This window comes from Malurus melanocephalus, unplaced genomic scaffold, assembly GCF_030028575.1.
Source record: "Malurus melanocephalus ecotype Western Australia unplaced genomic scaffold, MMel_1.1 scaffold_21, whole genome shotgun sequence".
NCBI classification, from domain to species: Eukaryota; Metazoa; Chordata; class Aves; order Passeriformes; family Maluridae; genus Malurus; species Malurus melanocephalus.
The window spans coordinates 3,574,759-3,591,908 of record NW_026623253.1 but is presented as its reverse complement, the minus strand read 5'-3'; the positions used below and the strand labels follow the sequence as shown (position 1 = coordinate 3,591,908).

Here is a 17,150-nt window from a genome sequence, read left to right as displayed (position 1 = left end):
CTTATTTTTGGCCTAAGTTAATGAGCATATTTTTGTGGTGAAAAAGGTGTTAACTGTTTAGGCCTTAATTCCTAGGGTGTAGTATTTATTTTTTGATTTTAACATGTTTGTGTTATTCTGAGTCACTCTTGATAGTGCATAGGCTTGTGTTTAAACTGACAGTAAATACAGTTTAATCAGATAGACAGTGGCTATTGCTGTAGTTCTTTCATTGAAAAGCTTTAGGATCTTGCATTGCATGTTCTCAGCAATCATGGAAAATAGAAGAGGCTATCRCTGTCAGACCATTTTAAATGGTCTTGTAAATGCACTATGGGGATTTTTAACTTTGGGGGTTTTGTTTTACTGTAAGCATTTGACATGCCAGTACACCACCAAGGATCCACTAGTCTTTCATGAGCAGAAAACATTGCTTTTTTATGTCTGGAAAAAAATTGGGAGTAAGGCTGCCGATTCGAGGACATCTTTACAATTGCTGGAATATTGTGGCTATTTTGTCTGGCTGGGTTTGGTTAAGATATGGGAGAAGGAGAAGGATCTGGTCGGGGACCTGGAGCGGCAATGGGAGAAGTTTCGTAGGGTGACTCCTGGCCAGCTCCCTGCAGCTGTGGTTTGGGATAAACAAAAAAGCCTAKCAGTCACCTCGGTAAGGAGAAGAGTGATGCCACTTCAGTGGTTTGTGCCCTAAATGGCCTATCTGTAGGTAGCACTCATGACAGACCAACTCCACTTAACTTGGGGCTGCAGTGTAATCTTTATCCCAATCAGTTTCATTTCCTGCAGCCGAGAGCCTTTCCTTTATTCGGAAGCTGGGATAGTCCACGCAGATATGAAAAAGSTCTGGCCTCTTGGCCTCGTTGTTGAACTCCTCACGAGTTTAGCTGCAGGGTGGGAGCCGTGACTCCTTCCTGGAGTGGAGGCGAGCGAAAGCCCTCGCCACCCCGAGTCCCATTTGGTATGTTAAGGAGCTTTTCCTTGTTGTGCTGGGCTGCAGCGTGGCACGTTCGTCAGGAATGCTGACGTTCTCGTATTTGGTTTCCACTGGCAGCCTTCTTCCCAGATTAGCGTAATTGCATACATTAGCCAGCGCCGGGCTGGGATCAGTGCCGCAGGTTTGCTCCGAGTGTTTGTTTAGCGAGCAGCAGAATGGATCGCTGCACAAAGCGTGTGTGCGGGGAGGGGGCACCGAGGCTGCTTCGCGTGTTTGTTGGGAAGGTGTGGAGAGCGTGGGCGACTTGGGGAAGGCAGCTTTTGTGAAGGGCTGTGAGAAATGTATACATCGGTGTGGCTTCCCCTTCAGGTTATCGGTAGGATGTATGTTGGAACCGACCCAAGTTTGTAATACATGGGAAGAAACTTTTGTATGGAGGTATTTTACATGCTGAGGGGTTTCAAAAGAGCAGAAGATCTAAGTAAAGGGGGCAGGAGAGGGAGCAGTATATCACACACACWCTGTGTGCCTACACTGACCTCTGGAGACACTTGATGCCTGTGCAGAGCGTGATGGTTTCCTAAGTTTTAAAAGCATGCAGAAAAGAGCCTGTGTCTGTCCAAAAGTCATTCTCCATCTGCTCCCGCAAATTAGGCAATGGTGGGTGGTTGGAAGCTGCCAGCTTTCCTTCTCCCCACTGCAGAGCTGCCCTCTTGCTCCCGACACTGTTCACTGTTCACCTGTAAAAACCACCCGAGAACCAAATCCAAACCTACTGTGACCCCGGTTTAAAATAAGAGGAAGGGGATGGGGGGAATTACACAGTTTGTTAATCAGCGTCTTCGACTCCTCTGAGAACCTCATTTGACAAAGAGCTTRTGTTAATAACTTGCCCTTACAGCAATTTGTGATGAACATGAGACTCGCTGGAGGCTTGCTTGCTTGCTTGTGGAAAAAAATAAGCCGTGCAGATTAGTTACAAGTTTTGTAGCAGCAAAAAGCGCAGCACATGCCTTAAGAGCTTACTTGGCTTTTACATGAAATGTATCCAAATGGAAASCATCTCCCACCCAGTGCTTGCCTGCTGCCTAAGCGTGTTCTTCAGAGCGGAGGCTGCTTTGAATGGCTGCAGTGCTCTTCATCCAGGTCTTTATCGTTAACTTCCATCAATGAGGAAGTCACTATGCTGTACTGGAGTCTTTGCTTTTTACAATGATATACTATTGGTTATTGGTTACCACAGTGTTTGTCCTGAAGCAATCTAAATCCCCAGGGTGATAAAACCGAATTGCATTTTCACTCTTTTAATAGGAGTCTGTTTTTTTTTTTTTGTTTGTTTTGTTTTTTTGAATACATGTATCTTTAGTCCATCTGGATGAAGAGACATCTTTTACATGTAAGTCAACCCTCTGCAGATTCTTTCAGAAATATGCAGCTTCTGTGGCTGAGCAGTTGTTCTTTTGTGAGTAAATGTGACCTTTCAGGGAGGTGTGACACTTTTTACTGCGGTACCATCAAAACGTCCTGTAAACTACTGATTTTTATTAGTTTTTCCACATGGTATTTAGCAGGTTCATTTCAGATTTCTCTTTTTCCCTCCAAGTTCTGTTGGCTGATCACAGAACTACCAGTGCAAGTTTGGTTTTTCAGGATATTTCATCTGCATTGCTGAACTATAACAGGGATATCAAACAGGGAAGAGCAACCTTTTATCTGGTTTTAGAAGGGTTTGGGGGGGCTGATTTGTTTGTTGGGGTTTTTTCAGGCTGGGGTTGTTGTTCCATTTATCTATTAGTTTCTAACTGAGAGYTTTCAGAGATGAAGAACTTTGTTTATTCTGCCTGAGGAGAGATTAGAGAATCTTTTTCTTCCTTTGGGACTGCCAGTCATTGTTCCTGTTTACAAAGAACATGTATTTTTGTAGTTGTAAAAACTGTGCATTTGAGGGACTGCTGGAAATTGATGGAAAAGTGAGTAAAAAATTTCCAACTTAGTTCTTCTGAAATTACTGCCTCCTGGCTGGGTTTGATTCAGATACCATTGGCATCTTTGAAGAAATCCACTGTCTGCTGGAAAAATCAGTCCCTGCTTTCTAATAAAGAAMCTTTTTCTTTCAAAAGCCAGAGCAGGATACTTTGTGTTAAAATTTAGGTTCTTTATGAMTGTACATGAGGTAGGATAGTTTGTGGAGCCAGAAAGGGGAATACTCCAATGCTGTAGAAGAATTCAAATGAGTCTTGCCTAAGTAAGATGCATTATGAAAATTTTCTGTAYGTTTGTAAATTTGGGGGTTGTTTCTTTCTTTTTACTCTCTAGATTTTTGTATTATGGCTTTAATTGCAGGAGACTTCAAAATTGTATGAAAGGCCCTGATTCAGCARGGTACCAAAGTGGTTTCCTATAATTAAACATATAAATAGTTCTGTGCACTCTRGTGGGGCTACTTACTTGATCAGAATGAGGCACATAGTTGGATGTCTCATGGGACTGAGACCAGGAGGAGCAGGGCCAGCAGCTGGCCATGTGTGTGAGAGACATTTCCTGAAGGAAATGTTACTGGAGTCTTAATTATAATAGAAGTGCTCCTTGGAAGAAACTAAGCAACATTTTTTCCACTATTTTGAATGTTAACAGTGTTGTCTCCTTTTCCAGTTATTGGCATAAGTGCCAGAGTTAATGCAAAAATATTTCCAAAACGGCTGTAGGTCTGTGGCTTTAAGGAAGAGTTTTGCAAAGATGAAAACTCCTCAGTCTTCTCTAGTGAACAAAAGGCTCACAGGTGGAAAAAAAAACCAAGATTCTGAAACATGTTGCTGTGGGGATTGTATTTCTATTTATTGTAACTTTGTAAAAGGGTGGAAACCCACCTACTGCTTTTAATTTCTGAGGGGCTTTTGGATTTCATACCGTTCAGTTAGAATATACAATTATGTTTGCTGACAATAGCGTTGCATTCTGTTGCTTAGGCTTTTCAGCGGATAGTAATAGCTCAGTTCTTCTGGTATATTCATTTTCCATTTGTGATATAATTTTTATCTATTCTTACTGGCTTTGCAGTATCACTTTTGAAGACTTAGGGTGGGAAATACTGGTTTCCTTACTCATTTTGCTTTCTCATGTCAATTTTCAGACATGGAATCTGGTCTCTAATGGTGTTGTGTTATTGTGATTTCATTACTTGGCCACATTTTGAAAGAGAATGTTGTTTTTCTGAATGTTCCCCTGCTTCTTAAGTTAGTAGRATATTTTAYGGAGGGCAGTATAGCTGCTCAAGCAGTTCAGAGGTCTTGAGGCATAAGTACGTGAACACCATGTGGATCTGTACTTCACCTATAGCAGTGTTGTGTTGAGAAAAAAAATTGGAAGAAATATTTCATGTAAGCATATAAAGAGCAAAGGCAGAAAGATTTGCAGTGATAACATACTTTATTTTCATTATCAGTTACAGGCTGCAAATTTAGCCATAAAACTTACTTTGGTAGGCATGGGAAATGTGTGTTTTTAAAACAAAAGAGGGGACTTTGGAAAGTGTCTCTAGGATGCTTCCTGATGTGTCTTTTGTGAATAAAAAGATGGGAGTTCTGGAGCATATTTTCTTGGGTTGGAATAGTGGCCCTCTGTACCTCTACCAAGAGTTTTCTACTCCAGCCTGACTAGAAGAGCTCGCTGCGTTTTGCTGGTGACACCAGTATCTCTTGCTTGTTTTTTCCCAGGCATTTTTTCTTAATGACATCTTTCTGAAATTCTGGTATTCTCCTGTTTATCAGGACAACAGTTGCTGCTGCTTTAAAGCTTCCTGGGTTATTATTTTTTTTTTTAATATCTCCTATTTTTATGCCATTTTGTAAGTACCACTGTTGATCCCCCACCGTGCACATGTGCCATYTGGAAACAGTTCTATTATCTATTAATTTGATACATTAAACCTTAATAAATAGCTTGTAAATCTGTTTCTGATGTTATACCAAGTTTATGTGCTCGTGGACAGTAACATATCTATTTCATAAGAATTCTGGAAACTATCTCACCAGTCAGACTGGCAAACAGGGAGCAGATTCCACAGCACTGTTGGTTACTATGCCTGACAGATGCCAGAAGGAAAACCTTGATGTAATCTGGTATAATCGCACTGCCCAATATTGGAGTAAGCTCTGCTCAGAAACATTTATATTCCTTTCTCCAGCCTTTGYAGGGCTCTTCAGTTCCCTCACATGCAAAACGGATTAAGTTATTTAGTGAGGGTCATTGTGGCCCATCATATTTATTTCACTTARTTCTTTCTACACTTCAGTTTAAAGGTACATGCTTTGGTTTCTGGAATTTTTCATGTAAAATGCAGCCTACCTGCGATTTTTCTAACGTATTTATTTTCCATTATATTTTTAGTTGCTCATTTTAGTCTTCATTTAAAACTAACACACTTTGTGTAACTCATRTAAACAAGGTAACACAGCACTGCTRTTGCAGAATGTGAAGCTGATCCATCTTTGCTGCACAAGCAAAGAACAGTATGTAAATCAGCAGCAGAAACAGGTCTGAGAGGAAAAATTGTTTCAGTTAAAACAATCTGAATTGCTTATTGCTGSCTGCAATCAAACCAGTTTTGAAATGAGGGTAGATTAGTTGACTTTAATACATTTTGTGCTATTTCAACGCTGAATCAGCAATTGTAACGCTTCTTTTGCCTAAGATTTGGCCTTCTCCTCCTCCTGGTGCCATTTTCTCCATCCTTACCTTTCTCTGCTTTCTTTTCCTTTTCTTCCATTTCCCTTCTTTATTTGTTTTAAATGAAATAGCAGATTTGCTTTCCTTTGACCCTCTAATTTCAAGCTCAATAACTTGTTTTTTATAATTTCCATATGTCTTAATGTCTTCAATTCTCCTCCCTAGGTGTGTGGCCTAAGCTTAAGTGCAGAAGTGGCAGCCAGAAACTTCATATTCAAATTTTTGTGAGAAATTCTCCCTCTCTCTTTGGGACAAGCCCCAACAGCCTTGCCAGAGACTAGAGGCAGGCTTTGTCACTGCTGCTGTCATTTGGTTTCCCAAGAAGTGTGTTAGCCTTGGGAATCTTGCTGAGAAGTTCACTGGAAATACTTCATTTCAAAGCTTTCCAAAAATGGCAGCATTGTGGGTTTGAGGGGAGGGGAAAAGATGAAAGATGTTTTAATTAATTCATTCACTGGGGGGTTTTCTACTGAAATGTTATATTTTTATTTTCAGTTAAATACTAAAACGTATTTTAGMTGTCACTTGATGCGCAAGGCCGTTTTTTTGATTCAATTGTTTTTCTTATGTGTTGTTGCCTCTGAGATTTACAGTAATATTTTCCTTTCAGTTATTTTAAGAAATGGTCACTGTACTCTTGCTCATATTGCCCAAGGTACATGCCMGAAGTTTGACTCTTAAAAAATTGACTTATCTTAGACAAAGTTCTGATAGTTCTCCTGGCTCCGCAGCACACGAAAGGCTTCACAAGTGCGACCTTAGTGCCTAGAAGAAGGTGTTTCCCTCTGAAGTCTATTTTATCTAGTTGGATTGAATGGAAAGGATTAAAAAATTGATTTACCAAGGCTCCTAGGTGACCTGAGAAGTTTATAAACATGGTATTGATTGTAACATCACTGAAAGATGGGAACTGTCGAGCTTAGTCTTGTTTATGAGATTACAACTTCACTTGACAAACTGCTGAAATATCATCTGTAGATGCTTGGCACGGACGCTCCACTTAAAATATTTGCAAATGTAATAGCAGCAGGCTCAAACTCAACATATAGACAAATATAAAAAGCCCAGATGTAATAAATAATTTTCTACCTGATSTGTTTGAAGAAAATGAAAAGAATGTATTTTTTATAATCGATTTAATATTTTCACAGATAATTTACAGAGGACMAAACTGTAGCACCTGAAGTTTATAGATGATTAGGGACTGAAAAGTATGGAAATCACCATGTRGATGGCATTGGAAACAAACTAATTTGCCTTGGTTGACAGTCAGTTAAGCATGAGCTGCCAAAGGGGTGGCTCAAAGCAAAAATATGATTGTCGGGTGTATAAACAACAAAACACATGGATTTTGTGGATTCTTTGGTTACTAGACTACGGAGTCCAGTGTTGGTGCCCATGATTTGTCATGAAAAAAGATGCTGGCAAACTGAGGAGGCTCTGAAAAGAGCTCCAGAACAATTTCATGACTGGAAAACCTCCCTCACATAATAAAATGAAGTTGTTCAGTAGCATTTAGTTTTGAACTGACAATGTTAAAGTTTGAGGAATGACTGCCTCAATATGAGTGGAAGGGAAATCAGAATTAACTGCTTTGTTGTAGTAGACCTGTGACTTCAAGAGGTTATTTGAACCCAAGACCTTTATAATCTGTAGATTGATCCCCTAGTTGAGAGATGAGACTTTATAAATCAAAATAATAAGCCTAATAAGTTGTGAATTTTATAGCAGTTTACATGGAGAAGTTTAATTTACAAATATGGTCGATTTTTAATTGTTTGTTAGTTTTCAGCCAAAGCTCTTGTYTTTTTGTCATGTGTTAAAGGCTTGACACAGGTCTCCCTTGGTGAAATTTCATAATCTAGATTATGCAGGAGGCCTGCAGTAATCATAAGAGTTTGTATGACAAGCAGGGTAACTGACATGTGTATGTATAGATATAAATATTAATTTAAAAGTCTGAATTTTTAGCAKTCATCTTTTTAATTACCACTTGGAAACTGGGACAAAGAGGAAACCGATACTAAGCAAGCTACGACTCTTTGCAGTTTTATAATAAAAGTTTCATAACTGCTGCTGGTCTGTGAATGTGGTGTGAGAATCCCCATAATGTGCTGAAATTTCATGGAGGTGTTGCACATTTATATTTGATGGTATTATTAGAGTTGTGGATTTCCACTCATTTACATTCTGCGGGGAGGCTCTTCCACAAATTTTAAAGTACYAAGTGATGAAATCCTTATTTCAGTGTTTCTCCATTGAAATATCCTTCTGGAAGGTCAGCACTGAATATGTAACTGCTGGCACAGAGTGAAATTGGAAAGAAGTCATAATATTAAAACCATGTATTTCCCAGAGAGGGRTGTTAGGTTTGTTCAGAGAGAAAGGAAAGTGATCTGGAGCTGACAWTACACCCCAGAATGCTGAAATAAAGTAGTAAGAAAGTAAACCTAAAAAAGGCATTAATTTGGGGTGAGGTTAAGAGTGAATTAYAGCGATCCCAAAAACATATCTTCAGGAAAAATGTTTACAAAATAAGGGGAAGGAGATGTCACAAGGGTTGTCATGGGGCCTGGATAGATGGCTGTGTGTATAGGTCAGGCAAAGTCTGCTACCTTTGTGTCCCTAAAGCCAGGTGTGAATGTTTTTTGCTTCTTGGCACCCTGGAGCATCTTTGAGGTTTGGCATTGCTTATTCTCTTACCACTATGAGTCATCACATTAAATGGTTTCTGAGTTAGTCTGAGGAGCAGACCAGCTGGAAAAAAAAAAAACATTGCCAGCCTCAGGTGGTAGCAGGGAGGGTTTGGCTACTTAGGGAGTCCTCTGTCCCTGAGAGAGAGAAGATTGCAGAATGCTGGAGCACTCACCTGTCTGATTACATGGGAAGTAAGTGTTCGAGCTGCTGCACTGCAAGAGATTTGATTCAAAGCCATGGTGGAAGTAGGGAGGGTCAACATCCTCCAGTGCTGTCCTAGTGCTGTCCAAGTTCAGCTTTAGTCAGCTGGTCCCATTTCCTTAAGGGAGTGCCCATTAATTTCCCCCTTCCCAAACAGCAGCAGGCAGTCCGTGCCTTCTCYTCATAAAAAGGAACCTAAAATGTCAGCGCTTGCTTTCATTTTGAAGAGCTCTGCATGTGGTCAGTCTCAGCAAAACTTCTGTGTGCTTTATTACACTTGTATGTGTCCTGTAGCTTATTATTTATCTGTCACAACACATTCACAATCTGCTGCATGCATARCATGGGTGGGGTGAATTAATAAAGGAAGAAGGGGATGGGCGTTTAATTTGCAAGTTCTGAGGGATTGTTTCGAAGGACACGGATGGAGGAAGCAGACTTCTCACACCATACAGAGATGCTGTGAGAGCCTTTTGAAGATGTGATTGCTTGTAATTGTCTTGTTCTGTTTTTAGAGGCAGTTGGAAAAGATCTTGAAAGCCATGTACTTAAATATGCTCCATTAAATTGCTTCTTTTTTTCTTAACTGTAATCCTTCATGTAATCTCTTTTTTGTGTAAGCAACAATGCAGAATGGAGCATGTCTCCCTCATAAGAATCTTTAACCTCTCCTTCCAAAGTGTAATGATTAAAAACTTGGACTACAAACCTGTTTCTGGTTCACACACCACCTGTCCAAGTATTACAGAAAGGTCAAAACAGAGCAGCAGCAGAGGAACAAAAAGCAATAGAAAATGGCACAAAGAAGGTTTGTTCAGAAGATACAAAAGATACCATTCTGTAACTTAAGTTTAATCTTGATTATTTAAAGAATAAGAGTGATGCTAATCAGGTTAGGCATGCTGGCAAGACAGTAGAAAGAGCAGCAAGACAGCTGAGGAGAAGAAATCCCTCTAACCTTCCTCTAAACCTTCGCTAAAGATTAATCCATCTATGTTGGATGCACTAATACACAAGAGAAAAAGCAATGTCTACCAGAAATAGCAGCAGAAGGACAGCAGATTACATATCTGAGAGGCTTGGGTTTCTAGCCTTAATTGTGACAGTGTCTTTATTACTYTGAGTGTTATTTAGTGTTTCCATGCCTKTTTCCCCTCTACTTTAACTCTATAAAATGAGAGTAATGTCTGTCTAAATKTATGGTGACAAATGGCTATGACAAYTTGTAAATGTCTGCCTGGATAGATAAGAAGGCCATGGAAGCAAGTTGGCATGGCAGAGGTGTTTTCTGTCTTCCTAAAATCATGCTTTGCTCTTTTATTTCTTAAAAGCAAAGAAGGTTCAAAACTTGGGTTACTAAGGCCTGTTTCTGGTTRTATAATGTAATACCAGTAGTTTGTGAAGCTTAGAATTGAAGACTCCTTCATTTTTCTGATTGGATCAGTGTGAAATGCTCTCCTGAGAGATTGCTGACCTGTTCTGTGGGTGGTGGAGCACAAACCTACCTTTAGAYGTGCCAAACTGGTACCTGCTGTGGCAAAGTGCTCCAGACAGGTACTGTTCTGGAAAAGCTCAAAGCAAGGAGGAAACTCGATGGAGCCACTCTTTACAAACACAGACGTAGCCCTCGTTCACAGTGATGTGATTGATGCAATGATGGGAAGAGGGAATGCCCTACAATTCCTGGGGAGTTGTTAGTGGGGATTGCTAAATTGCAGCATGTGAATCACATGAACAGCAGCCAGCCCATTCTCCAGTCCCAGGGGCTGRGTTTGTCCCTGCTCCTGTGTCTGTGGTGTTCAGGCTGTAGAAGGTAACCTTGACTCTTTGAGAGAAACAAAGCAATTTTATCCTAAACAACCCACGAGGTCTTTGTGCAGCAAAGAAGCTTTTGTGCTGTAAACTTAGAGCTTTTGGGCTATAAAACTCAAACCACTTGATGTGAGCCCGGGATCCATTTAGAGCTGGGCCCTGGCTAAGGGGAGAGGAGGTTCGCACCAAGGAGCCCCTGTGGTGCTGGGAGCTGCAGTGGTCCCTGCTTCTGGCTCCTGCTGTCCAGTGGCATTTGTTGTTCTTTCGTTTGTGCTGTTACAAATCACAGCGCTGTGAACTGGATCACAGGCTGGATTTTTCCTCATGSAAACTTCTGCTCCCTCCCCGCCTTGATTTTATCCAAAACTGTGGCGCTACTGAGAGCCCTTCAGTAGCCAACTAACTGAGGCTGAGTTAAGGATACGGAGTGATAACTGAGCTTGAGGAGGAAGGAGTGGAAATTTCTAAAGCTGGTTCTGCTGACAAAGTCAGCATGTTTGAGGAACTACACCCTAAAGCAAAAGCTTAAGGAATGTAGAGATGCTAGAATATAAACCATGGAAGGGTGTGGGGAAATGCTTSCAGGATTATTTTATGTTGGAAAGTAAAGTCTTGATACTTTTTTTTAAACTTGTTGATTTTAAGATGCTTATCTGCTGAATCGCATTCTTTCAGTTTTGTTATGTATGCTATGGCATAGAAGAAGAAAGTAACRCAGACATGTATTTGAGATATAAACAAGAAATAGGAAAATGAAAAGAAGTTTGGGGAAAAGAAACACATGATATAAAGGGAAGAATATGAGCAAAACAAAGTGATGAAATAATTCAGCACTGGTAATGTGTGCTGGCAATACTTAATGAAAGCAAGGATCTCATTTGTGGTCTGCAGACCAGTTCCTTAAAGAGTGATACACTGAAGTCAGGAAGAATGCCTGGTAGAGATCAGAACCTCATTATTCCACTCCTAAGTGCAGGGGATTCTTGTTCATGTCAATCAGGAAGAGCCATGCAGATCTGAGAAGGATGTTTTGKTTTTTGGTTTACTTTTTGTAAGCCAACAACAAAACAAAAAACTAGGAGGGAGAAAATAGGTTATGTGCAGAGAATATTATTCGTGTGCCAGACTGCCCAGAGTGATTGTGACATCTCCTTCATGAAGCACATTAGCAGCAGAAGAAATTAATAGGTTAGAATATTAATTCATCTGCTCCATCTTCCAGGGAGATAAAGAGCAGCCAAGACTTTCTGTCTGATGCTCTCCCTGAAAAAGCTTCTTTGTGTTTATGAATGCATTATGAAAGATTACCTAAGGTGATGTGAAAGTACATGGTTTTTKACTTGGAGACAATCTATAAATGGGAGGAAGAAGCTTTTCTTTTGATGCATCTGAAAATATGCAAAAGATCTTGATAAACTTAATTGTAGGAGAATTCTGTTCTCATTTAGGGTATATGCTCTCTGAGCATCTGAGAAGGAAACTTATACTCTAGTCACAGTGGCTTTTGTATTTTGTGTGTATATCACATGTATATCAATGTATATTGAATGTAGATTGAATGTAGATGCCTAACCCACAACAGGAGGAAAACTTTTCCTTTTGGGAGTCTTACTGAGCTTACCTCTGCTTTACACTCAGGAGCACTAGGAGTACAGCAGCATCTAAAGTCTTTCTCCAAATCCTTGCAGAATTCCACCAAAATGCAAATAATTTGCTTTTTATTTAAAAAAAACTTTTAGTTCATCTCCTCACACCAATTCAGAAATAAGGGCTTGTGCATTTGTCAATAGCAAAGTTAAATGTTTAAGACTGATGAAGAAGGGTATTCAAAGTGATTATGAATTAGCTGGAATACGTACTCATATGRTATGTTGGTACAAAGTTATTTTCCTTTATGTTTTCATGCACAATGCAGGAGCTGATGTCTGTCTTCAACATCATCTATTTGCTTTTAAGCTCCATGTAGATAAAGGTTTTTATTAAAATGTTCTCTCCTGGATTGTTTTAAAAATTGGGGTTGGGGGCAGGGAGTTGTTTCCTTAATTCCAAAGATGAGCTCTCAAGAAAATTTGAATTAAATTAAATTAAATTGGTGAATTTGTAGTAAGGACACACATGATTTTGGACTTCTGACTTTTAAAATGGAACAAGCAGGCGTGGCCTTGGTAATAAACACATGCCTGTTGTCCCCTTTCTAAAATTCCTGCTGCATTTGCAGGGCCCATTTGGGATGTTCAGTGAAGAACTGTTCAGTGCAGTGGCTGTGATTTGTGATGATTCCACCTGCCAGGAGCACATTCCACTTGCTCACAGCCTTCAGAATGGGGTGTACCTTGTAGCTGCCAGGTGGTCCTGTGGCAAGGAATGCTGCTGTAGTGGATCAGTGTTCAACTCAAGCTGAAAAATGATACATCTGCATGGCAATCCTGTTTTCTTTTCACCTGGAAGAGCTGAAATGTTTGTGCTGTTTCTGAATGCTTGAGTTTGAAAACTTCTGCATGAGAAGAAACAATCATTTTGGTTCTATCTTCAGCTTATTGGGACTTGGTTTTTTAGTTACAATATGTGCAGAATATGTACTACAGTTTGGAAAATATGTTCTTCTAAGTTRAAGCTCTCTTGTGTTTAGAATGTGTTGGCTCTTGAGTGAATTTGAATAATACAAGTACTCAATGTTACAAAATATTTTTGGTTTTCAGTTCTGAAAACAAACGGAGTGAAGCCATAAATTTAAAGAGCAGCCAAAAGGAAAGCACAGCTCYGCCTGCACTTTTTAAGGTAAGTCATTTATTGACTAGTGTTTATTTTAGGTAAAACCTGCCACCTCTCCTTGTGATTATTCGTTAAGAGTTCTGATGTTGGGCATATTCCTGCATTGCGATGTGGCACCTGATTGCCATTATTTTGGGTTAGGGTCCTCTATGCTAGGGTTCTAATATACATGCTGAAGACAGAGTAACTGTGCTTATCATTCTCATAATAAAATTCATGTGTTTACTTACATAAAAGAAGAGGGACTTCAGTTCTCATTCCTCATGCAGTTAGGCAGTGAARAAAACCAATATTTTTATCAAACCATGTTTTCAGGCATTCCTATAAAGCTCCATTTCTATCTCATTTGCAAATATCTAACCAGCAAGTCTTTGCTTGCCTGAAGGTCTGCTGGTTGCCAGCCAAAGCACTGTGAGATCTTTCTGCTGGAATTCGTATGTACATTGGCTGCTCCTCACCAGTTCCCCGTGTTAATCATGCTTGTCTTGTCCTGTAAGCGTTGTGCTGCAAGAAAAGGACATGTTTCTCTGTGATCAGGGCTTTCTCCTATGGCACTTGACACACCTCTACAGTTGTGTTTAGATTCAGCCAAATATCATAAATAATTATGTACAGGACTGGTGATAACAGCTGTCTTTGCTGCTGTCACATCTTGCCCTGCTTGGAGCTGTTCTAGTGATCCAGCCACTGAGCAATTTTGCTTGACTTTTTTGTTCCTTTTCGAAGTTGTTTTAGTTCAGTGCAGATAATATGGTGACTGTATCCCCAAAAGGGGTCTTGCAAGTCTGCCAGATTTATTTGTAAGCTTCTTAAGACACTGAATCAGAGATTTCTCTCCCACGTTGCGTTTATTGAGCACTGGTGGTGTATGGAGAAGGAAGTGCTTATCTTCTRTATGGTCCACAGTCCTTGTGTAGTTGTAACTTCAGTATCTAGGGACCATTTTTTTGGGCTTCACTGAAGCTGCAGACATCGCAGTTGCCTTTACAATGACCCCAGCAGGGTTATTTGCTCCAYAACAATTCCGTAGTTTGTCTACAGCAAGGTGGAAAACAATATTKGTTCAAAAGCCCTGTGGACTCAAGCCAACTCTGTCAGTTCAGAGCTCCTGGAAAATGCCACTGCATGCCTTCCTATTACCATAAATCATTTTGCTGTGTCAGATCAGTGAAAGATTCCAAACCAGGTTTTCCTTTAGAGGAGGGTTTGGCCTGAGGAAGGGGAAACATTTAGCATATGTGCACATGACTTAAGCACTAGGAATTGATTAAAAGGAAGTACAAATAGGTCCAGATCTCAAGGAAAAAGCAGGATGTGTAGATGGAGCCAAGCAAGCATACCAAATTTAAGTTACCAAAGAGTATTTCTCTCTTGCCAAAAACTGAATCTTTTTTTTTTTTTAATTTGCAAAAGCCACAGTTCAGAATCTTTCCTGCTGAATCAAAATTTGTTTCAATAAAGTCTTTTACTCAGAGCTTGTGTTTTTATAATACTATACTAAAAGTTGGGGTCAAAATTAGTGCTGTAAAGTTTTGTTCCWAGTATCTGATCTCCTCTTTGTCTTGCCATAACTTTTTAGTTAATTATGTTGTTTTAAACCTATGTTTAAAAGTATAAAAGCATTACATTCTCTTTGAAATAATACCTGGTGTTTTTATAGGCTTTAGCAAGAAGGTGTGGTTTTCACAGTACTAGAATGTGCTGGCTCTTCAGCTGTACTGAGAACTTCCTGTCTAACTTTCCTCTTTCTTAAGCTGATCAAAAACCTGTGATACACTTGAACAGTTTCATATGCATAGTAGTGAGTGCTTTCAGCAGTCGAATTTTTTATCTTGTGTGCACTGAARTTACAACTAGATAGTAAAAGCTTATTCAGAGGAGATGGAGAAAGTATTTTCTGTTGCTCTCGCCACCCCTTCATTTTCTGAGGAAAATTTTTTTCTATTTTTTCCTCTCACTGCTTTCTCCAATGCACACTTGCAATTTGGTAACACCATATTGGGCAAAGTAAGCTGTCTCCTGCAAAGATCCCCAGACTGCAGCTGAGCAGTCGGAGAGMACTGAAACTGTCTTATCTGTAATCTTGGCAGTGCTAGGATAACCTTAAGAGTCTTTTCCAGCCTAAATGGTTCTRTGATTCTATGAAATGTATKATTTGTGGTATTAAAAGMTGCTTCAACTTTTTTCATTGAATCATCAAGGTTATTATGGGCTGAAAAAAAAAGAAGTTGTTGTGGAAAGTGTACTTTATGAAGCATATGTAAATCTATACAAGCATCAATTTTGGGCCGGTTTCCATGTGTGCCCGTGTCTCTGTACCGTGCTTTTCCCTCGGCATTTCAGGTGGATGGTGACTAAAAGTGAAACCATGTTGTGTCTGTGTTAGCTGTCACCAAGTTAATGAGCCATCATATTTCTGATAGACTTACATGCTGTGATTTTGTATATTCATTGGCCATCTCAGCAGGAGGCCAGGGGCGAAATAGCAGAGGAGCTGTAAGTCTCTGATTTAGCAGCAAAGGTTGAATGTCTAAATTATAACTGACTGGGCGAGTGTAGCTGGGAATTGTGCCGAGCTGTGGTAGCTCTTTGACTCCTGAGCWCTTTAGACATCAGCTCTGTACTTTACCCCTGTTATTTCTTCCCTACAATGAAATATTTAGCTCATAAAGGGAGGAAAAGATGTTTTAATATGCACCTTTTGAAAATATTAAGCCAAATTTTTCTGTGCTGGGGGACTTTATCAGTTGTCACTTTCAAGAAAATACTACTGAAATATATTTGCTCTGTCAATTGATTGCAGAAAGTACACATCCCCTCCCAATATTTATTTACAGATTTTGTTTTGCTTCTGTTTCTTTGAATTAGGATTGTAAAGGGTGCCCTTTTGGAGTGAATGCTCTGTTTGAGTACTGTGACTGTTGAACAGATGGCTGTGTGGATGTAAACAGTTCTTGGACTTCATGTTTAGTGTACTAAGTATCTGCATTACAKAGTGTCCAGTACATTTTAGTATATCATTAACCTCACTTTTAGCGCTACGGGGACTTTGTTTTCAAAGGGAATATTGCAACAGTGYTCCCTGCAAAAGTGTGTTTTCACCTGCTTTTGGAGATGCCCTTAAAACAGAGATTTACAACTGGGATACGAGTTGGACTGTGTGGARCAGCTGCCAGATAAACTGGCACAGCTCCTGTAGCAAGCCACATGCTGGAGAATGTCCAGTTAGAGCTTGGCGTCTCTGAGGTTTTCATCCACCTGAAGGCAATGCCATGACAAATGGCAAATTCAGTTCCCTGCCCATCTTCCCTCCTTTCTCTAGCATGGAGGAAATTGCATATTCTTCCTYAACCCATCAGGAAGGAATTCTTGAGCATCTGAGCACAGGAACCACCATGTGGGCTCTGTCAGGCAAACCCAAAAGCTCAAAAAAGTAAGTGCAAATTTGATATACCAAATGTATAATTTAGATTTTAGTATTTCAGTAGCATCAAATATTCTATCATTTGGCCCATAGGCTCAAGCCTGAATTAACTTGAGACAGTCTCAACCTTCATAGAAAATTCGGGGCAGAAAGTACAGCAAAGATTATCTAGTCTGCTCCTCTGCCCTAAGGTGAGATCTATCTATGTCATACCTGATAAAAGTTTGTCTGACTTGTTCTCAGAGACCTCCAGGGATGGAGATCTCTTAAGATCTCTGTAACCTCACCAGACAACTGTTCTRCCAATTTCCTAGACCTTGTAATTAAAAAGGTTTTTTCTTAACATGTCATCTAAAGCTTCTGTGGTACAAATTAAACCTGTAGCTAATTGTCCTCTAACAAGTACTCCTGTATTCTGTGAACATGGAGATTATTCTGTAGCCCTGCTTTCTCACATGAATTTCATTTCAAGATAACATGAAGATGGCTGTATTTAAGAGGTAGACATGATATTAAATTTTGATGGCAAGGACTGCAATTATGTGGTAAGATGGAGCCAGATTCTTTTTGGAGTTGCAGCAGTCAGGG

General features: G+C 39.8%; 1 protein-coding gene across 1 annotated transcript in view; it reads left to right on the top strand.

The window, feature by feature from the left end:
- The window catches only part of CRYBG3 (crystallin beta-gamma domain containing 3), an 81,162-nt gene that overhangs the window by 996 nt on the left and 63,016 nt on the right, over positions 1 to 17,150 (top strand). Inside the window, exon 2 of the mRNA XM_057389978.1 lies at positions 13,066 to 13,144. Within this exon, the coding sequence (XP_057245961.1) occupies positions 13,066 to 13,144 (79 nt within the window). The remainder of the gene's footprint in view (positions 1 to 13,065; positions 13,145 to 17,150) is intronic.